Here is a 24,641-nt window from a genome sequence, read left to right as displayed (position 1 = left end):
TACTGTTTAAGAAAATAAAACCAAGCCAGTTTTACATAAAACTGGTGAATGTGTGAACAGCATTCTATTTCTATAACAACTGAGTTTACCTAGTGGTTTCTAATGTGCAGCCAATTGAGAGCCAGTAGGTCTAGTGGCATTAAGAAAAGCATTTTTGAATTATAAAATCACGTGATAGCTATTGTGCAGGGAAATAAGAGATATAACAGAAGAACAAATCCAAGGCACCTAATCTCCACAGGTGGGATCAGAGATAGCCACACAGAGGAAGTGACCTTTGGACTGAAAGAGGCAAGAGGCATAGTGGTTATCCAGGAAAAGAGAGAACCACATGCAAAGGCTAGGGTGAAAGGGAGCAGGATGCCTTCAAGAACTGAGACAAATTCATTTCGGCTAAGACAGAAAGGGCAAGGAGGTTGCAAAATAAGAATCTAGAGAAATAAGCAAGGACTAAATCACGAAGTGCCTGGAAAGCTATCTGAAGGAATTTGGACTGTGTGGAAAGGACATCAGAATGCCACTGAATAGTTTTAAGCAGGAGAGCGGCATTAGTTAATGGGCATTTTAGAAGAGTCCCTCTGTCTGCAATGTCAGGAATGGTTTGAACGGAGGAAAATCAGGGGTTGAGAAGTGGAAGAAAGGTGCTGTTGTTTCACATGGCCATTGATGGTAGAAGACTGCCTGGCCCATGGTAGCAGCAATCAAACAGTGAGAAGTACGAGTACCTGAGTCAATTAGGAAGAGTGTCAAGTGAATAAAAGACAGTTAAGGACAGAGGAATCAAGGATTATTTCCAACTTTTGGTCTTAAGCAATTAGATGGATATTCCCTGAGATAAGAATTTCTGACTCAAAGCTAATAATAATCATGATAATTATCTAAAATTTATTGAGAGCTTACCAAGTGTTGGACTTCATGTTAAGCTACATATATTACTTTCTCTTCTTTGGTCTTCTTCCAAGTATCCCTTTGAGAGAGAGTATATTATGATCCTCTGCTTAGAGAGGACTAAATAAAGATTTGAAAAGTTCTTGCCAAGTTCACATAAAAAATACAGGGCAAAGCAAATATCTGAACATCTTGCCCACAACCCTACATTGCTTCTCACCGAGGAATAGAGTAAATAAGAACCAACTGCAAAGATCTGGGTAAAATACAACTTGAAAAACTGAAACAACAAATTGGATCAAGGTTTATATTTTATTTTATTTTGTTTAAAATTGGTATCACAAACTTTTCTGTAGAGATGTCTGAATAATTTACAAATCCAGAGAGGACCTGATTCCTGAGGCCTGTTTCCTACAATTAATAGTTAATAAAAATTACCCAGAGGGATAATGGTGAGCTCAGGGTCTTTCTGCTTGCAAGACGGTGGAGCAGAAAGACCCTGAGCTTACCTTTCTCACAGGCACACCAAAATCACAGCTATTTGTAGAATAACCATTGATGGAAAAGGCCAAAACCTACTAGAAAAGATCTTCTACAACTAAAGATAAAAAAGGGGAACCAAACTGGGAGAGGTAATAGTGGCTGGAGTCAAGATATAGTCAAATCCCATATTCTCAGGTGGGCATTTCACAAATAGGAGAAGAATAATAACTGCAGAGGCTTCTCAGAAAGGAAAGAAAAGTCCAAACTCTACTTTGAGCTCCCCAACCCAGGGTTCCTGCAGCAGTAAGATGAACCCCAGAGCATCTGGCTTTGAAGGCCACTGGGGCTTACTTTTGGAACTCCCAGAAGGGTGAGAGAAATAGATAATTCACTCTTAAAAGGGCACACATAAAACATCACATACTCTGGAACCCAAGCTAGGAATCTGGATCAGACCTATTCACTGGTCTTGGAGAGTCTCCTGAAGAGGCAGGAGGCAACTGCAGCTCACCTTGGGTGAGCTCACACAGACACTGGCTTCACGATACCCCAGGAACTGCAGCCAACCATTTCAGGGCTACAGGGTCACCCACCAACAACCTTACACCTGCTCTGGGGTCCCTTAGTAACGTAACCAGAACACAGAACCCAGCTTTGCCTGCCAGTAAGTTAGCACTAGCCCCAGGATCTGCTTTTACTCCCTGTGGACAGGCCACAGTTGCTGGGTTTCCTGAATCCTGATTCTACTCATTGGCAATGCAGCACTACCTCTAGAGCACCCCAAAGTTCCACTCAGATGCTTCATAACCTGGTACTGTAAACCAGAGGCCAGCAGCCTCAGGACAAGGCAAGACCTGGTAACCGAATGAACCAGAGGCCAACCAAGCCTACTAGACCACCACAGAGTCAGTCTACCACAACATAAAGACCCTTGAAACCCTCAAAATGGGAACCAATATTGCTCTGGTGATGAGAAGAAGCTGCACTGCTGGAACACATAGGATGTCTCCTCCAAAAGGCCACTTTTTCAAGGTTAAGAAACATAACAAACCTACCAGATAAATTGATATAAAAAAGTAAGTTAGGCAAAATGAGATGACAGAACATATTCCAAATGAAGGAATGAGATGAAAAGTGATTAAAAGGAAAAAAAATTAAAATCAAGAATACCCAGCAAGGCTCTCATTCAGAATCGATGGAGAGATCAAAAGTTTACAGACAAGCAAAAGCTAAAAGAGTTCAGCACAACCAAACCAGTCTTATAAGAAATATTAAAGGAACTTCGCTAAGTGATAAAGATACGACCACAAGAAGGAAAATGAAAATCAGGAAAGGAAAAAGCTCATTGGTAAGGGCAAACATGTAGCAATGCTAGGAAATCAATCACACACAGAGCTAGTAGCAAGGTTAAAAGACAAAAGTAGTAAAATCATGTATATCCACAGTAAGCAGTTAAGGGACATGCAAAACAATTAGGTGTAAAATATGACATCGAATACAGTAATTGTGAGGGACGGAGAGTATAAAGGCAGGGTTGTTAAAATGCATTAGAAATTAGGAAATCAGGAACTTGAAACAATCATATATAGAGATTGCTACACTTAAATCTTACATGATCACAAAACAAAAATTTATAATAAATTTTGGAGGTTAAACAATATGTACTAAACAACAAATGGATTACTGAAGAAATCAAATGAGAAATCAAAAATACCTAGGGACAAGTGAAAATGAAAATACAATGATCCAAATCTATGGGATACAGAAGAAGCAGTTCAAAGGAGCAAATTTACAGCAATACAAGCTTACTTCAGAAACACAAAAAATCTCAAATTAATGAGCTAACCTTGCACCTAAAGGAACTAGAAAAATAAAAAACAAAACCCAAATTTAGTACAGAGAGAGCTATCACAAAGATCAGAGAAGAAATAAATAAAATAAAGACTAAAAAAATCAACAGAAAAGATCAATGAAACTAAGATCTGGTTCTTTGAAAAAATAAACAAAACTGATAAACCTTTTGGCAGACTCATCGATAAAAAAAAAAAAAATGATAGGGCCCAAATCAATAAAATAAGAAAAGAAAAGGGAGAAGTTACAATCAACACCACAGACTACAAAGGATCATAAGACATTACTATGAACAACTGTATGCCAAAAATTGATGACCTGGAAGAAATGAACAAATTCCTAGACATATACAATCTAACAATATTGAGCCAGGAAGAAATATAAAATATGAACAGATCAATTACCACTAATTAAACTGAACCAGCAACAATAATAAAAAAAAAAATTCCAACAAACAAAAGTCTAGGACCAGACAGCTTCACAGATGAATTCTACTAAACATTTAGAGAAGAATTAACATTTACCCCTTTCAAAATATTCCAAAATATTACAGAGGAAGGAATGTTTCTGAATTCACACTATGAGGCCAGCTTCACCCTGATACTAAAACCAAACAAAGAAAATACACAAAAATGAAAATTACAGGCCAATATCACCAATAAACATAGATTCAAAAATTCAAAAATCAAAAAACAAAACATGAACAAATCAAAGCCAACAAGACATTAAAAGGATCATACACCATGATCAAGTGGGATTTCTCTCAGGGCTACAAAGATGTTTCAATATCCACAAATCAGTCAATGTGATTCACCACATTAACAAACTTAAGAATAAAATTCACGTGATCATCTCAATAGATGCAGAAAAAGCTTCTGACAAAATTCAGCTGTGATTTATGATAAAAACTCTCCAGAAAGTGGGACTAGAGGGAGCATATCTCAACATAATAAAGGCCATATATGACAAGCACTTGGCCAACATCATTCTCCACAGTCAAAATCTGAAAACATTTCCTCTAAGATCAAGAAGACAAGGATGCCTATTCTCATTACTTTTATTTAACATAATATTGGAAGTCCTAGACACAGCTATCAGAAAAGAAATAGAAATGAAAGATACCCAAATTGGAAAAGAAGAAGCAAAAATGTCACTCTTTGCAGATGACATGATACTATACACAGAAAATCCTAAAGATGCTACTGAAAACTATTAGAGTTCATCAATGAATTCAGTAAAAAGTTGTAGGATACAAAATTAATATACAGAAATTGTTGCATTTCTTTGCACTAACAACGAACTATTGAAAGAGCAATTAAGGACATTAAAAAAAAAATACCTAGGAATTACCACATAAAAAAAAATAAAATACCTAGGAATAAATCTACCTAAGGAGGTAAAAGACTTATACTCAAAAAACTATAAGGCACTGATGAAAGAAACTGAAGATGACACAAACAGATGTAAAGATACAATGTGTTCATGGACTGGAAGAACTGATTTTGTTAAAATGATCATACCGCCCAAGAACAATCTACAGATTCAGTGCTAAGCCTATTAAAATATCAAAGGCATTTTCCACAGAACAAGTAACTTTAAAATTGTATGGAAACACAAAAGACTTGAATTGCCAAAACAGTCTTAAGAAAGAAGAACATAACTGTAGGAATCATATTCCCTGACTTCAGACTATATTACAAAGCTACAGTAATCCAAACACAAAACAGACACATAGATCAATGGAACAAACAGAGACAAGAAATAAACCCACCCACTTAAGTTCATTTAATTTACAACAAAGAAAGCAAGAATATACAATGGAGAAAAGACAGTCTCTTCAATAAGTGGTGCTACAATAACAGGACAGCTACATAGAAAATATTGAAATTAGAACATTCTCAAACACCAAACACAAAAGTAAATTCAAAATGGATTAAAGATTTAAAAGTTAGATCAAATATTATGAAAAACTCCTAGAAGAAAACATAGGCTGAACACTCTTTGACATAAACTGTAGCAAGGAGTTCCCATCACGGCACAGTGGAAACGAAGCTGACTAGGAACCATGGGGTTGCGGGTTTGATCCCTGGCCTCACTCAGTGGGTTAAGGATCCGGCATTGTCATGAGCTGTGATGTAGGTTGCAGATGCAGCTCAGATCTGGCATTGCTGTGGCTGTGGTGTAGGCTGGTGGCTACAGCTCCGATTCAACCCCTCACCTGGGAACCTCCATATTCTGCAGGTGTGGCCCTAAAAAGACAAAAATGAAATAAATAAATTGTAGCAATTTTTTTTGGACCTGTCTCTTAAATCAAGGAAACAACAGCAAAAATAAACAGTGGGATCTAATTAAACTTAAAAGCTTTTGAACAGCAAAGGAATGCATCAACAAAATGAAAAGACAACCTACTGAATGGGAGAAAATATTTGCAAATGATATGATCGATAAGAGGATAACGTCAAAAATTTTACTTAAAAAATTTTATAAATAGCTCCCACAACTCAACATCAAAATAACAAACAAAAAACAACCTAGCCATACAATGGGAAGAAGATCAGAACATTTTTCCGAAGATATACAGATGGTCTACAGTCATATGAAAAGATGCTGACATCATTAATTATCAGAGAAACACAAATTAAAACCACAAGAGACATCACCTCACATGTGTCAGGATGGCTATCATCAAAAAGACCATAACTAACAAATGCCAACGAGAATGTGGAGAAAAGGTAAACCTCATACAGTGTTGGTGAAAATGTAAATTAATACAGATACTATGGAAAACAGTATGGAGGTTTCTTTAAAAAACTAAAAATAGAACTATCATATGACCCAGCAATTCCACTTTTGGGTATTTATATGAAAACACTAATTTGAAAAGATACATGCACACCAATATTCATACTAGTATTATTTATAACTGCCAAAATATGGAAGCAAAGTGTCCATCAACATATGAATGGATAAAGATGATGTGATATATATATATTCCTACCATATATGTAGGAAGAGGCACCCATAAAAAAGAATGGAATTTTGTCATTTGCAATAACATGGAGAGACTTGGAAGTTATTAGGTTAAGCGAAATAAGTCAGATAAAGAAAGACAAATACTGCTTGGTATCACTTATATGTGGAATATAAAAAATGAAACCAATTAGTGAAAACAACAAAACAGAAACAGATGAGAACTGCCTAGTGTTTACCAGTGGGAATAGGGAAGGGGGGGCCAAAATAATGTCAGGGGATTAAGAGGTACAAACTATTCTGCACAAAATAAATAAGCTACAAGGATATAAAGCACAACACAGGGAATATATTATTCTCCTACCATATTTTATAATAACTATAAATGGAATAAAAACTTTAAGACTCGTGACTATGTTGTACACCCGAAACTTATAAAATACGGTAAATCAACTATACCTTAAAAAAATGAAAGAACAAAGAAAATTATCCACATTATACATGTAAAATCTATAGCTTCAGTAAAATAATGAGTTGATTGCTTTTTGAATTCAAATGCTTAATTTGATAGAGATAACGAAAATAATAAAAATTCCGATTGATAAATACTACTAAAAAGTACCATGGGTTTTCATCTTTTATCACAAATTTGACCAGACTGGGTGAATTTTTAATGCTCCTCTGCTTCCTAAGTTCTACAATGAATGTTTAAATTTATAACAGAAAAATAAAGTATACATTTTGAACAAATTTTGTTTGGGATTATGAAAGCATTACTCACATGATTATAAAGAACAAACATGAATAAAAGGATAAATTAGGGGTTCCCATCGTGGAGCAGCAGAGACGAATCTAGGAACCATGAGGTTTCGGGTTCGATCCCTGGCCTCACTCAGTGGGTTAAGGATCTGGCATTGCCATGAGCTGTGGTGTAGGTCACAGATGTGGCTTGGATGCTTCGTTGCTGTGGCTGTGGTGTAGGCCAGCAGCTACGGCTCTGATTGGACCCCTAGCCTGGGCGCCTCCATATGCCATGGGTGTGGCCCTAAAAAACAAACAAACAAACAAACAAAAGATAAATTAGTTCCATAGATAGGAATAACTTACAGTTGATTTGTCCTGGTCTCGATGAGTTTCTGAATGGTGAAGTCATCAGAAAACGAGAAAACTTTTGTACCACATCCTCCCCACATAATGTTTTTTTCAGTTAAATTCATGGATTCACTCAAACACATCAGTGGAGTACTGACATTTCCTATGCTGAGTATCTTCAAAGGAGCAGCTCCTTTACACTTTGCCAAAGAGAGAAAACACATTCAGTAAACTGAGGGCCTATAGAATGAAAGTGTAGAATTTGAGCTTCCTAAAAACTACTTTCCCATCTTCAATGTTAGAGGTATTCATATAAAAATTTGAATATACTTTTCAAAGGATTTATAAAAATATGATTTAATTCAGATTGTATTCAATGCATTATTTTTATAATCAATCTCTTCACTTCTCCAAGCAAAAATAGTACAGGAAATAACCTAGAGATCAATAAATTTTGAAATAGAAGGCATTCAACATGTACCTTAACACTTTTATCTTCAAAAACTGCTAAGTTGCCGTCAGCAGTTCCCACTAAAAGGAAATTTTTTTGCTTGCTAAAAGAAAAAATACCAAAACTGTTACAAAAAGAATGTTTATATTGATCAGGAGAGGCTAAACATTCCCACTAGTTTAACTAAACTTTAGACAGTTTTCTTCCTGTGTATTGGCCCCTGATTTTGCCTTTACTTGAGAAAACTGAAATTTCTTTTTCTGCCCATTGGAGATGGAGATCTTCCCCAGACTCTTGCAAGTTTTACAACCCAAGAATGTCTTTCTCAAGATTCTGGAAGCTCTCCCTTTGAAATGGAACCAAGAAAGACATGTACCCCCATCTCCTACTCACTGTGGGAGAGTAGGAACCTGACTTTAATAAGCAACAATTAGCACACACAGATGACCTAATACACTGACTCGCCTCCTCCCCCATATCCTCCAGTACTTTTCACTAGCTCATTACAGGGCTTAAAAACGCTCCCACTTTTCACTTCAGCAGAACTGAGTTCAATTCCTCTCTGCTACTGCAAAATCTTAAACACAAAGTCTTCCTTGCCTATTTGACTTCATCTGATGAAATTTTTATTTGACAGTATCCAAATAATTTCAACTTCAAAATTGCCAGGGGAGTTTATATTTCAGTCACCAGAAACCTGCACTTTATATATTTATTCATTTTCCAGCACCAACTTAAACCAAAGAAGAATATGGTGTATAATCTAAAGGGTTCCTGGAAATCATCCCACCCCAAATATACAGCAAGAATGTGTTACTCACACCTGAAACTCTGCCATTTAGATAAATTCCTTTGAGATAAAATCCTTTCAACTAATAATGGTTAAGCCATTTTCACCATTAGCAAATTGTGAGTTCAAATACTTAGTTTTTTTTTTTCCAATTTGGTATTTAGTTAACTAATATGCTTAAGACTGGCACAAAATAGGCTACTGAGATGACAGATAGATAGATAGATATTTGAATATATCTACATACACAAAGAAAGAATGAGAATTCATCTTCAAAGGGGCCCTACTAAGTTAAATTGATGTGATTAGTGGTTAGTCACAGCTGAGGTAAAACCAGGAGCAAGGTTGGTGGGCCTGAAGAAATGACTGACCTATTTTTTAACTGCACCAGTTTCATCTGTATGCAGAAAAATACGATATCGTTGTCTTCCTACAATTGCCTTTAATATATGCAACCGATGAGAAAATGTGAAAGATGTGCAACCTTTACTGATACTATAACAATTTTGCACACTATTAAGTCATCTAAAAGGTATGTAATTTTCCCCCAATGGTCAAATTCACGACCTTACCTAGGCTTGGAAAAGGAATTGCAATACAAGCAAGTAACAGAGTCGGTCATCTTTTCCAGGGTGTGCCTCTTTCTCCCATCTTCAGTATTGATGACGAGGAGCACACCAGACTGTGTTCCAGACACAATCCAGCTTTCCTTTTCAAGAGGAAGATGCACCAAGGCTAAGCACAGTATTCTGCTATCAGTAACTTCCTGTTAAGAAAAGGAAACACACTCTAAAGGATGTGGTTCTAACTTAAGTGACGAGAATTTGAATGGAATGAAAATATTATGTTATCCACATACTTAACTGTTTTTTACTTTCTTGCTTTCAATTTTAAAAACAAGGCCAATTTTATTAATTTTCAACAATAAATGAGCTAACTGCCCCCCCAAATCTACCTGACTAGAATGCACCTGAAACTAAAATTAAAAATTGAAAATTATTTCTTAATATTATTTCTGACTCCATCAAAATACTACACAAGGATTGTTCGACCTTAAAAATAATGTTTAGGCACAACATTTATTTCAAGTCTAAAAATTTACCTTATACTCCCCAATATAACTTATCGATGCATCTGCAGCAGCCACGACCAGATATCCTCTACCAGGCAGGTACAGCCACCCCAGCTGCTCTGAGTGTTAGCTACTAACAGCTCAGAGCTGCACCTCTCACTACAGAACCACCTTCAGCCACAGGAGCGGGCTTGCTCAGAAATGGCTGGGAGGTTTCCCTCCCCCACCCTTGGGCAAACTGCAGCCAATGACTGAGTGATAAGCGGGAATGAAAGACTGGACTCCTTGTCTGGTGAAGGGATAAAGCTGTGCTGCTCTGCACACTCCAGAGTTTCTTGTGGGTAATGACTCAGGTTAGCCCTCTTCAGAAACTACATTTTTGCTGAGCTTCTTCCCTTGCTACATGTGGCTTCCTGTCCTTCCTTAAAAGTTTCTTTCCCCTTAAATCACTATCTCTGTATCAGCTTTGTTTCTAGAAATTCTGACCTAAGAAACACAGATGGTGTGATTTTAAAATAAAACACACTATTTAATTTCTTGTGAACATGTGTGTTATAACATAAAGCTAATTTTTTAATTTAAGTTAATTTAATTTTTTTTTTTGTCTTTTTTGTCTTTTCTAGGGCTGCTCCCACGCATATGGATGTTCCTAGGGGTCTAATCGGAGCTGTAGCCACCAGCCTACACCAGAGCCGCAGCAACGCGGGATCTGAGCCACGTCTGTGACCTACACTACAGCTCACGGCAACGCCGGATCCTTAACCCACTAAGCAAGGCCAGGGATTGAACCTGCAACCTCATGGTTGCTAGTCAGATTCGTTAACCACTGCGCCTCGACAGGAACTCTGTAATTTTTTAATTTTAACTTTATGCCAAAGTATAGTTGATTTATAATGTTTAGGTATATAACAAAGTGATTCAGTTATGAAACAGGAGAAAGCTAATTTAATAATACCCCTACATTAGCGCATATTTAATTTCTTCCTAAGTAACTTTTTAATTAATAGATGCTTCAAAATAATTCATAGGAGTTCCTGTTGTGGTTCAGCAGGTTAAGAACCCAACACTGTCTTTGTGGGGATGCGAGTTCAATTCTTAGCCCCACTCACTAGGTTAAGGATCTGGCATTGCTGTAAGCTGCGGCATAGGTAGCAGATGTGGCTCAGATCTGGTGTTGCCGTGGCCGTGGTGCAGGCATCAGCTGCAGCTCCAGTTCCCAGTAGGCTGGGAACTTCCATACATCAGAGGTGTGGCCCTAAGAAGAAAAAAAAAATTATAGAGCAAGTTTTCTAAAGTATCACTAACTTAAAGGGTAGTTGGACTTACCTCAGAAGTATATCTTTCCGTATTTAAGTCAAGAAATGAGAGCTGTCCTTTGTCAGTGTGCCCACAGCCCAGCCAAACGCTTGCGTTCTTGCTGTTATGATTCGAGGCAACCATGCATTCGACAATGAAGTTTTTAGGTATTGACATACGTCTCATCAGACAGATTAACTCAGCTGAATTCAAAATGTCAAAGACCTGAGAAAGTTTAAATAAATAACAAAATAATACACACTAAGTTAACGTACGTCCTCTTGAAAGACTGTATTGTTGTGCACAATGTAGTATTAAATGTTACAGCTCTATCAAGAAAAACTAAATCTGTTATTTAAACTGTGACCTACCTGAAGCAACAAGACTAATAAACAAACAATAGATAAAATTCCATTAAAATAATATTTATTTTTAAACTGTGCATGGTATATGCTTTTGTAACTTGAAAATCTCAAAAGTGCCATTCAAGTTTTTGAGTAGTGTCATATACTAAAAAACAAAAACAAAAACAAAACAAAACAAAAAAACTCCAGATTCTTATGTAACCTATAAAATACTATAATGAACCATAATACTTAATGAACTGTAAGTGAAAATAAAGGAAGAAAAAGTAAAACAAAAATTAAACTTTCACTATAATGATTTTTTTAAAAAATCTATGTGATGTACCCTGGTAGTAACCAAAATTAAAAAGCAAGAAGATCAAGCAGTCAAATGATTATATGATGTTTGATAAAGTCAGTGTATACATGTCCTCAGCTATTTCCAGGTAGGAAATGTAAAGCTGAACCAAAGTTTTCAACGAATTATTGTACAGAATCGAGTCCGCAACATTAAAACAGCTTTTATTTGATCTTTTAAAACCTGTTTCATTTAAAACATAGTAAGAGTTCTATTTCTAAAACCATGGTGCAAATGTTATTTGGACAAACCTTCTAGCTGGAAACACCTTAAAATGCTGAAGAAATTCTTTCTTTAAATTCTTAAAAACATGAAAGATCTGACAACACCATACAGAGTTACCAGGCCAAAATGTAAATGAAAGACAGAATTCAGAGAGGTCAGATGAACCCTAAAGCCAGATTTTTGCCCTTAGGCATTTGTTACTGAAGCAAAACTGATGTGTGGTTTTGAGTACCTTGAGGGGCTGGTAGGAAAGAGTTAAAATCTAGGGCGGTGCCAAATTGGAGACTCTATCAGCCCTGCTCCCACAAAGCTGGGATCCTCAAGGGCTGCAAATACTCTGAATACGCAGCCCTTGGGGATCCCAGAAATAAAGCCATTCCACACTCCCACTCTCACTCGTCTATAAGGAAGGACTTTACAAAGAGGGAGAGAGCAAAAGAACCCTGAGAAAATGCTTTTCATGACTTGCTCTCAAGATTTGTAGACCAAAGCCTGGGTGGTTCAAAAATATCTCAAGCCAGGAACTGGGTTTCAAGTAATTTACAGCAAGAAAATTCAGAAAAAAAAAAAAAAAGATGTTTAAATCCTGTATGGAGAATTATAAATTTTACTGAAAGATACTTAAGACCTAAATAGAGAGATAACTCACATTTAAGAATAGAAAGACTTAATATATCATAAGGATATTGTCTACAGAGTCAATGCAAGTCCAATCCAAAGAACAGTAGGATTTTTATACAAGTTGAAAAGTGATTTAAAAATTTATATGGAAAAATTCGGGAGTTCCCATTGTGTAGCAGCGGAAATAAATCCAGCTATTATCCATGAGGATGCAGGTTTGATACCTGGTCTCACTCAGTGGGTTAAGGATCCAGTGTTGCCGTGAGCTGTGGTGTAGGTCACAGACGCAGCTCAGATCCTGCATTGCTGTGGCTATGGCACAAGACGGCAGCTACAGCTCCAATTTGACCCCTAGCCTGGGAACCTCCATGTGTTGCAAGTGTGGCCCTAAAAAGCAAAAATAAAATAAAATAAAATAAAATAAAATAAAATAAAAATTTATATGGAAAAATTAAACCCAAGAAAAACTAGAGCATTTCTAAAGGGTAAAATTAAGGGGGGAAGGAGACTATTAAAAAGCTTCAAGAAGAGGTAAATTGATGAGTGAAAGAGAATGTGTGTATGTATCTTTGTGTGTGTATCACAGAGTGAAAATGGGGGAAGAAGGCAATGGAAGAAGGAAGAAACTATTTTATAGATGAAGCTGGAAAATTTGTGGAAATTGGATCAAGATTTCAAAATGTCAGTTCCCCATGGATTAGGAACCATCAAAAGCAAAACTTTTAAACTTTTTGAAGAAACCATAGGTAAATATTTTTGTGAATCTGGGGTAGATAAGGACTTTTTAAAATAGGACCCTCCAAGTAACAACCATTAAAAAGAAGTAATGTTAAATTATCTCTATTAAAATTAAGAAATTCTGTGAATCAAAAGGCACTCTATAGGAAATAATAATGCAAGCCACAAACTGCAAAAAGAAATTTGAAGCATATATAAACAACAAAATATTACCATATAATGTATAAAGAATCTCTTTTTAAATTTCATTTGTTATATAAATATCCCAATAGAAAAATGGGCAAAATAATGAATAGGCATTTCCCAGAAAGGAAACATATATATGACTAAGGAATATATAAAAAAAAGCTTGTTCTTATTAGTAATTAGGAAAATGTAGATCAATACACAAGACTGAATCTATTTGGAAAAAATTAAGAAGTCAGCTAGTACAATATTTACAGAGAATATATTTTAAAACACAGCTACTCTTAACATATAGGTGGTGGAAGTGTTAAGGTGGTACAACTTCTCCAGAAAATGATTTAGATGTTCTCATATGCCACAGCTCTGCAATTCAGCACCTAGATATATTCCACAAAGCAATTCTCATACAATTTGCACTAGGAGACATGTACGACACTGCTCATAACAATACTGTTTATAACAGCAAAAAACTAGCAACAATACCCATACCCACTGATATGATCATAGGTATATGTTGTTGTGCATTTAAACAACGAATGGAATACGAGGGAAAATAATCAACAGCTACATTCAACAACCTGAATGAAGCTTACAAAAGAATGTTGGGAGAGAACAACTGAAAAAACCCCAAACTCTACGTGACTATGACTCTTATTTGAATGAATTATGAATCTAGGAAAACTAAACTGGGTAGCAAGATCACAAAGGGAAGCTTATCATGAAAGTCAGAAGAGTAGCTGTATCTACAGGGATCAGAAAGAGGCATGTGTGAGCTTCTGGGATGCTGGTCACGTCCCTTATTTGTGCCTAGGGCGGTGAGGGAATACAGGAGTTTTGCTTTTTAACTACTTTAAATTGTGTGTGTATTTATGTGTTTGAGTGTATATATTTGAAGATTAGATAGATAGAGAGATGTTTTATACAGAATATTGGTAAATTTTGACCATACGTATACCTGGGCAGAAGTAGGTCTTTCTTGAGGATTTTCTTTTAAACACTTTTTAATTAACTTCTCAACCATAGGCCATGGGGCACAACCATATTCCTTAACTGGATCTAAAACAGTCAAAAACATATGCTAGAAAACTGGACAAATCAGAACAATTACTTAATTTCTTCTCAATCTGTTGGAGAGATTCAGACATTGCAAAGGAAAACAGTGATCTCTATAATCCTATATTTGTTATGAATCTGTTTATCACTTACTAAAGTTAATTTTATTATATCTATTTCCACGAGAGACACCAAAAAAGTTAATTTCTCACAGTATAAAAAGAGACACAAATACCAACTGAATAAAAATAGATTTCCACGTCACACCTTCATTTCAAATAGACTTTGAAAACATTTTTGTTCATATAATAATGAGACATTGCAAATCCTTTTTTATTTTAATATTCAAAGTAGGGAAGAACTTAATCCTCGTATCCCCACAGTCAGTTTGTGCATATTTGTTTTTTACAATAGGTATGCCTCCTTCTGATTGGTGTAGAATAGAGACCTGAAAACTTTCACTAAGCTAACTGATAAAATGAGAGAGATGACCCAGATTGTGCACAAAGTTTAGCCAAATCATAATAGATTTCCTTCTGCTGGGAATCTTTAAAGATCCCCCAAAGGAGACGATTAAAAGCTATAGTCCCTCTAGCTGGCACATAGTATACAATCAAAAGCTATTTCTTAAAAGAAAAGGAAAGCAGAAAACACGAGAAACAACTAAATACATGTAAAAGAATGCTTTCGAATGAGAATTGAAGTAACCGTTAAGGAATGAATGACAAAAATCCTAGAATTCCTTTAAAGCATGAGACCACCACTAAAAATGAGATTTCACCTCATTAAATAATTACGAATTCTTACTAATATTTACTACTAAAAACTAGTATTGTAAATAAGCCAAGCTTCCATTCCTGCATAGAAATTATTTCACCCCAAGAAAATAAAAATACTCTGAACTAATGAACACTTACTGAGAACTTTATGAAAAAAGAAGTCACTAAATCTGGAGTAGCTTTATGAGAAGAGAAGTCACTCAACCTGGAGTTCTAACAGCATTTCCTTTTCTGAGTATTCTTCAAAATGTAATACCAAACATATCAATATTAAGTCAGGATACTAAAAAGAAACCCTATAACTGCTATCTTTTTCATATGATTTTTTTAGTATGTCACAAATTTTAAGAACATTCATGCACTAAAAAAAATTATCAGCAGGGAAATGGATTAGCATAATGAAGCTGCTAATATTAAAAACAGTAATAATCTCCATTGCAGACAAAATAAAACTTACCAGGTAATTTTCCTTGTATTGCCAGTTCATCAAACTCATTTGGAAACTTCAAACCCTCTGCTATTCTACCTCCAGTTGTCAAAATGTCATAGAGTAGCAAACCAAATGAATAAACATCAGCCTGTTGGTTATAAATAACATTTCCTCTAGCAACTTCAGGTGCACGAAACCCTGAAAGGAAGCAGATATATTCATAAACATGCCCAACACCAGGGCTCATACACCCAGAGGTATATATTTAGGCATACATGCAGATGAAGACTCAGGAAGATTATTTCTAAGCAGGCCATATCGATCAAATAAGGAAACACCATAATCAAGTCAATTAACAGCCCTGGCCCTAGGACATTTCACTCCAAGGTCGATCTTGAAGAACAATGAGGATAAACATTCAATAATAAATTAGTAAGTGATCTTCCATAATTAAATAAATGAAGCATAAAAAGGGAAAAACCTACATCATTCTTAATAATAACTATTCCCAAGCCAGTGTTTGAAACAGAGGAGTGGTTAGAAGGGAGATTTCTAGATTTCACTTGGATCTGGCTAAAATTTTAATGGCCTCATTATTTCAAGAACTTGTGACTCTGTTACTTCTACCCAATTGAAAACTAAAAAGAAAACCATGACTAAAACTGATAAAAGCCTTCTCTCAGGTGTTGGTTCATGTCTGAAATTCTTTTAAAGGGAAATATAACCTTTCATTCCACAACAGAAATAAACCACTTATTAAAAAGACTAATTTCAACATGACTTATAATAGTGAAAATATCAACAATCTAAAGAAATTCAATTATAAAAGGAAATCAGTTAAAGAACTATGCACTATGCAGTAACTTGAAAATGATACTTAAGATGACATACTACGATGTAAATGAAAAGAAAATGCACACTATAATTTGGAATAAACAGAAACTTATCAGCTGAATTAATTTTACTAGCTATGGTAATAATATGGTGATTATGTAAGCAAACATTCTTATACTGAGGAATACATGCAAGAATATTTGGGATGATATAGCATGATGTCTGCAACTTAATTTTATTTTTATATACAAAGAAAGCAAGAGGGAGACCAAGAGTGTGGCAAAAAGTTAATAATATACTATGTGAAGGATGTATAAATATATAGCATATTACTCTTACGGTGTTTCCATAGTTGAAACATTTTCAAAATAAGTTAATGAGAATGTGCAAAATTAAAGACTACAAAGATATATACCCAAATGCAACAATAATTATTTCTATGTACCGAAATTATTGGTAGCTTTTATTTTCCTTTATAATTCTAAATTTTCTACAATGAATATATATCATTATTAAAGTAAATGTACAGCTAGGAAAATGTAACAAAGTATTAATTCATATCCTTCGAGGAGTAAATGACTGAACGGAGAAACAGTTATGTTTAACATAGAGCTTCCCAGCAAAATATGAAGCTCAAGAATTCTTCACCAAGCTATAAAGACATGAAGAGTCAAATGGATGGAGACACCAGATTTGAGCATGATAGCACCTATTTACTAACTGTTAACATTCTCCAGTAAATGGTTTTTTTTCCTTTTTTTTTTAGGTCCACATGTTCCCAGGCTAGGGGTTGAATTGAAGCTGCAGTTGCCAGCCCATGCTACAGCCATAGCAACGCAGGATCCAAGCTGAATCTGCAAGCTACACCACAGCTCATGGCAACACCAGATCCTTAAACCACTGAGCGAGGCCAAGCATCCAACCCGCATCCTCATGGATACTAGTCGGTTTCATTACCACCAAGCCATAACGGAAACTCCTATCTAGTAAACTTTTGCCACATTTATCACCTCTCTTTTTCTACAGACACATTCACACACACACACTTTTACAATTTTCCCACATTTATATCTCTATATCTTCCCCCTCTCTGTCACTCTACCTCTCTCACTCTTTGTCTCTCTTTCTCTCCTTGTCTCTGTATGTATATATATTTTAAAAGTTTGACATATTAAGTTGAAGATACAATATTTCAGCTCTAAGTATAATACACATCCTTAGAATAAGGACATTTTCCTGCCATAATATCATTCTCCTACTTAAGCTAAAGAATTTTATAAGTAGTTAAGATAGTTCTAAAATAGATCCCTAGTAAACTCTGCCTATGACATAATGTAAACATATCACAATAGCTCCTAACTCATATCACTATAATGATTTACAGACACCTTTCTAAATATTTCATTTGCTATACAAAGAATCACCTGTAGTAAGCAGATGAGAACTTCCCATTTTACAAATAATAAAATCCTTTCAAAAATGTGAATGTGTTTTCCTAAGGCCACACAGACAAATAAATGATAAAATCAAGAGTACTTAAAAATTGTGGCTGAACTTCACAGCCAGGCTGGGGGCCAGCCTTGCCCACTGGCATGCCTCAGCACCAGCTGCAGTCCCACTACAACGTACCCAGGAGAGGGTACGTGGCCCACATGGGAGACACAATCCCCAGCAGGAGAACATGATTCTTATTTATATCATCAGGAGTTATCTCAATTATAACATAATACACATCTAAATGCTTCTTGAAATTCATCCAATGAATGATTTCTAATGATTTTCTTTCTTTTCTTTTTTTTCTTTTAGGGCTGCACCCATGGCATATGAAGGTTCCCTGGTTAGGGGGAGCTGTAGCCTTGGCCAACACCATAGCCACAGCCACGCCAGACCCAAGCTGCATCTGTGACCTACACCACGGCTCACTGCAACGCTTGATCATTAACCCTCCAAGTGAGGCCAGGGATCAAACCTTCGTCCTCATGGATGCCAGTCAGATTTGTTTCCACTGAGCCATGACGGGAACGCCCATGATTTTATTTCTTGATTGCAGTAATAATTTTTTCTAAAGTTATCTATGGAGAATATACATCTTTAGGACAAATCTCCCTCAAATAATAAACACTGCATGATAGTAGGACTATCATCCATCAAATGGACTGGTCTGGATAAACATGTTGTCAGAGGTGGCAATAAAATGACATCAATCAACAAAGCTTGTACAGTAACATGAAATATATAGTATCCACAATCTACATCTTTAAATACGAAAATGCATAAAACATTACTATAATTTGTTTCTCTGAAAAAGGTATAACATCCACTTGAAAATCATGAATTTCAAAAGTGCTGAGTAAACAACATTTTAAATGAAATTGTTTTATAAAATTACATAACTAAAATATCCATTTTTCTACCAAAACAGAATTACATGGCACCAAAATTGAATGGGAGACTTAGAACCAAGTACGTAAGAAAGACGACTAAGGTGACATTCAAAGCAGTAGGGAAAAGACAGAATTTTAATAAATGATAATAGCAGAAGTTGTTTGATAAAAAAAAAAAGGAGGCACTACATTATTCTCTATAACAAATGAAGTTTTGATGAACCAAAAGTTTTAATGTAAGTTACAAATTGATGGAAATACTAAATGAATATTCACAATTAAACTGGTAATATTGGGATGCAAAAGGCCTCCCTAGTCACTCTGTGTACCAGAAATGGGTGGGCAGGTAGAATCCAGTAGGCTGAGAGTTGGGGGAGCTATGCTGTCTTTAGAGAGTTTAAAACAAGCAACTGCCTGCCCTGGGGACAAACACTCCTACCAACCCTGCCTTTGGCGTATGACTCACTAAATGTGTCAGGAAAATCAGAAAAATTTAAACCCTGCAACAGCAAAATGCCATAAACAAGGTTAAAAGACCAACCCTAAAATGAAAAATATTGGTCATATACAAAAGACAAAGGGGCAATATTATGTGAAACAGGCTTTACAAATGAGTAAGTAGGTAAATGCGTAGAGACCCAAAAATATACAAAACATGGAAAAAAATATGTGTTATACATAAAAGAGTGCATGTCCTCAAAGAAAAAATAAGCAGGTAAATAAATATCTGAAAAGTAAAAATGCTATTTTATCACTTTTTGACTATTAACTTCATGAAAATTAAAAATAAGGAGTTCTCTTGTGGTGCACCAGATTAAGGATCCAGCATTGTCACTGCAGCAGCTTGGGTCACTGGTGTGGTGTTGGTTCGTTTCATGGCCCAGAAACGTCCATGTGCCGTGGGTGCAGCCAGAAAAAACCTCGACAAATGAAAACGTATACTAAAAAACCCAGAATGGTACTTGTGTACTCTAATTCAAGTATTGAGAGATTTTAATTGATAAACCTTTCTAGAAGGCAATTAGTGTTTGAAATTAAAACTATGCATATCCAGCAATAAGATTCCTAGAAATTTAATGTTTAAAAATTAGTTTCAGGAGTTCCCATAGTGGCTCAGTGGTAACAAACCCAACTAGTATCCATGGGGATGTAGGTTCAATCCTTGGCCTCACTCAGGGGGTTAAGAATCCGGCATTGCCATGGGCTGTGGTGCAGGTTTCAGACACGGCTCAGATCCCGAGTTGCTGTGGCTATAGTGTAGGCTGGCAGCTGCAGCTCTGACTCTTCAGACCCCTAGCCTGGGAACTTCCCTATGCTGCAGGTGTGGCCCTAAAAAGAAAAAAAAAAAAATTGGTTTCATACATTGAAAATTTTTAATTTGCAAGGCTATTAATTGAAGCACTTTCATATCTCAAAAAGTTAGAAAAAATACATATACATCAAAATGTGGCTAAGTAAATTACTGTACTTAGTAACAATGAAATATTATGTAACTATTAAAACTGATACTTGACAAAGATGTCCATGAAATATTAAGTGGAAAAAGAAAACAAATCAGAATTTACAATGCAATATGTATATAAAACACTTGAGCACCTCTAAATCTAGATATAGACATATCACTATGTTAAGAGAGTGGTAAGAGTTATTTCCACAAATTTATTAGAAACCCATCCTCTGGCCTTCTCAATAGCATTTGCTGCTTTCACCTCACAATCTTATGTTGCGCAAATCAAATCTTACTTTAAACGACTTGCCTCAGCTATTTACCATAGAGCCTTGAATCTCAAAAGCCAAAATGGTTGACGGGACGGTTGAGGGGATTAAGACCTAAGCTACCAACATAACATTTGGTTATCAATCTAAACCATAACAAGATCCTCCAAGCTACTCTACGGGTATCCTTATTATGGAGGACTTCCCTGGAAGGGAGACTGCAATTTCTTCGAAAATATTTACCTTATATTTAACTATACCGGTCACCACAGTAGTAACAGGGAGAATAAAGTTTCCAGCTATTCAGTGCATTCACCACTGAATTTAATTCAGGATGAAAATGAACACTTTTTATATTACTTGCCATTCATTGGGAAGGGTTAGAAATAGAAACATTTCCTGCCTCTTTACAAAGGGACAATATTGCCACCTGAGCTAATACTGGGAATGCTCTGTGGTGGTCATGGACCATACGACTGTACTGCATGGATACCCTCTTTAAAGAGTAGACATGGTAAGTACCAACTAAAATCCCGAATTTACATCCTTATATTGGGCTATTTAACAAGGCATTTATTTAAACATGTGTCCCTTCCACTTCAAGCTAAGATGGAATAACAGGGGCTAGCTTTACCATCTTACATAAAACAATGAAATAACTAAACAACATATATGAAACTTGAGACCCTGAAAGAGAGTCAGCAAACAAGGTCGGTCTTCTGAGATCCCTGCAGAGAGTTCTCAGCCCACAGCCCAGGGAAAGGGAACATAAACAGAGCCGGGGTGGAAGTGAGAGGTGGGGATGTGAGAAGACAAAGCAGAGAGTCCAGGAAAGCAAAGACGTCTAAAAAATGACAACTGTGGTAAACACCTGATACGAATTTCTCATTTAATGTTCACAGCAATCCTCTAGAGTAGACACTACAATTAGGTACTATTATTTAATCAAGGAAAGGAATTAGGTAATTTCTCCAGCCTCAGCCAGTAAGTTAGACCATGACAGTCTGACTTCATAGCCCATGTTTAACAGATTCTGGACAGTCAATAGTTCACCAAGTCGTATCTGTCCATCTCCAGAATACACTGCATGCCTAGAATGTGTACTCCTGAGAAATATTAATGTAAAATAATTGATATTGCTTTCATATTTAAACATAAGTCTAAACTCCATTCAATTTGCTCACTTCTATAACTTTTTGTTTACTCTTAAAATCTAGAGTAAATGCTAATAATCTTATTAAAAGTTTTCTATAAATAATATTTCCCCCAGTGTGAGACAGGATCAAAACTTGGGCTGCCCATCTTATAATCAATGCATATAGGCAATGACACTGTTTATATGATGCAGAGATAGGAACCACTGAGAGATCATTTAAGTAATCTCAATGTCTGGGCTCCACCCCAAACTAGTTAAATCAGAATCCCTGGGAATGAGGTCTTGGAACCCATATATTTAAAAATCCTCCAGGAGCTTCTAACATGTGGCCACACTGAGAGCCCCTCCGCCACACCAACTAAAATATAATTATAGAGGATATACATGCTGTACATGTTATCTAATATGCAGCCAGAATTGAAAAAAAAAAAAACTTAACCAAATATCCCTCCATCCTCCATCTATCACTCAGACGGTACAGAACTTTTTGCAGTTAGCTGAATAAGAGAGGTCATTTCCTACAGTAGTACCTTTTTGCCTGAAATACCTCCTCCTAGTCTTTTATTTATTTTTTCACAAACCTCAAACATGTTCTTTTAGGTATAACTCCAAAATAACCTCCTCTGGGAAGGAAGTCCTGGAGACCCATAGTTGAGTTAATCACTTGCTCCTTTGCACTATCACTGTACCTTGAACTAGATCTCCTACTGAAACCGACACAATGCTTTACGATTAATTTTTACAGTCCTATTTCTTCAGGCGAAAAGGTATGCCTCTGGAGAATAAAACTTAATTTATTCATGCATATTCGCTAAGTTCACCACTCAGGCAACTGCAAACATACTTGGAGCACCTGCAATCTGCCAAGCACTATTCTATGTTATTTACATGGTTTATTTCACTGTATCCTTTTAACAACTCAATAAGGTAGGCATTCTTTTTTCTCATCACAATTGACAGAAATGAAAACGGAGCCCCAGAAAGTAAATCTTGATAAACACCATACAGCTGTTAAACAGCAACAATATTGGTATTTGGTAAACATTCATATTGCCAAATGCATGAATAAATGAATAAAAAAACAAGGATAACTTTCCCTTAGAGAATTATAACAATCACAATGTTAAAATAATTGGGAAAATATGATTCATTTGTCTAAAAGCTATCCTTAGGAATAATTTTTCAGATAAGCCTTCACAAAGAAAAAAAGATCCATAGATCAAAAACATGAGAAATTCATAAATTAGGTCTGATTATACATTACATAGCACACAGAAACATACACCTTCCTCCATTTTTACTTTCAGAAGACTGAGTAGACCACGTTTCATAATACTTATCAGATGATAGGTATAACCAGAGAATAACATTTTTGTTTACTGGAAGGCTGTTGTATTTCTGTGGATGTTGGCCGAGTGGAAGCCATCAGTCAGCATAAATCTCAGTCAACAGTGCAACTGCCACAGGATCCAGAATTAACCATAACTCCCAACAGGATATAATATAAATATGCCCACTTGACTGAGTTAAGGTTGACTCTCTCTAAAGTATGTGAAGTTAAAAGTTTCCATCCCATATTTACCTATCAAAATGTAGAAAGATACCATCTGTGGTTCTTGATAATAACTGAATTTTTTCTACCTTTATATTCCAGCTATGATGGTACCTGGCCAGACACTGTCCTCTCCAGAAGCTTGGATCTGCAACTTGTATGACCCTATAGACATTGTCAGTGGTCCCTAAGCTTTAATTTCCTTATCTGCAGACCAGGAATAGTAATAGGACTTGTGTCAGAGGGTCATAAGGATTAAATGAGAAAATCGACCCATGCAAAAGGCTAAGCATGAGGCAGACACTCTATTTGTGCCACAGAAAGGTCTGCTCCCCTCACCATCTTCTCTGAAACAACAAGAATGAACCCACACTCACAGGCACGCACAGGGTGAATGCACCACAGTAAACTGAGGTTAGTATAAAAATCCACAAAAGTTTAACAAAGATATGGTCTTTTGTTTCTCTAAAAGTTTCCAAGTTAAACATTATATTTTTTTCTCATAATGTTTTCAAGTATAACATTAACAGGAAGATTCATTAAAAAGAAAAGACAAGGAGAGAACTGAAATCATTATAAGAGGGACTGATTTTCTCCTCAAACATGATTGCTTTGGGGAAGGAAAAGTGTGCAGATGGTAGTGGCGGTGACAGTTATTGTTACTTTAAATTTGAAAAAGAATTTAGGGCTGAGGGGATTAAAAGTGCTCTAACAATAATGAATATAGTTAATGATAAAGATAAGGTCCAAGGTATAATGAGGAAAAATGCTCATCATGTATTAAGCAGCTGGGTGGGGTGGGGCAGAAGAGAAAGGACCAGGCCCTGGGTTTTCCTGCCATGAACTTTCTCCATATTTGTGTTACTGCACATTGCTAGAGCAGATTAAAAGGGATCAGGAATTTCCCATTGTGGCTCAGTGGTTAAGAAGCCAATACATGAGGATGTGATCTACACAACTGCTGTGGCAACCCTGTATCCTTTAATCCACTATGGCAGGCCAAGGATCAAGACCTGTGTCCTGGTGCTGCAGAGATGCTACTGATACCCTTGCGTCACCGTGGGAACTCCTGTTTGGATTTTTTAGTAACTAAAATTGATTACATAAACCCCTTTAAGTATGTGCTAGAGCTGCAGGTGAATCAGGAGAGCAACTACAGGCATACCTTGCAGATACTGCAAGTTTGGTTCCAACCACTCTAATTAGTATCACAATAAAGTGAATCCCACAAACTTTTTGGTTTTCCAGTGCATATAAAAATTACGTTTGCACTATACTGTAGTCTATTAATGCACAAGGGCATTATGTCTAAAAAACAATGTACATGCCTTTATTAAAAAATACTAACCATCATCAGAGCCCACAAGCCATA

The 24,641-nt window shown here is 36.1% G+C and overlaps 1 protein-coding gene across 1 annotated transcript in view; it reads right to left on the bottom strand.

Annotated features, from left to right (window-relative positions):
• Positions 1–24,641, bottom strand: part of LRRK2 (leucine rich repeat kinase 2) — a 145,492-nt gene that overhangs the window by 7,912 nt on the left and 112,939 nt on the right. Inside the window, 6 exon segments of the mRNA NM_001113437.2 lie at positions 7,300–7,484; positions 7,766–7,838; positions 9,098–9,291; positions 10,924–11,118; positions 14,321–14,421; positions 15,655–15,825. Of these exon segments, the coding sequence (NP_001106908.2) occupies positions 7,300–7,484; positions 7,766–7,838; positions 9,098–9,291; positions 10,924–11,118; positions 14,321–14,421; positions 15,655–15,825 (919 nt within the window).

The sequence above is a fragment of the Sus scrofa genome, chromosome 5 (assembly GCF_000003025.6).
Source record: "Sus scrofa isolate TJ Tabasco breed Duroc chromosome 5, Sscrofa11.1, whole genome shotgun sequence".
Lineage (NCBI taxonomy): Eukaryota > Metazoa > Chordata > Mammalia > Artiodactyla > Suidae > Sus > Sus scrofa.
This window is presented reverse-complemented; position numbering and strand designations above follow the sequence as displayed.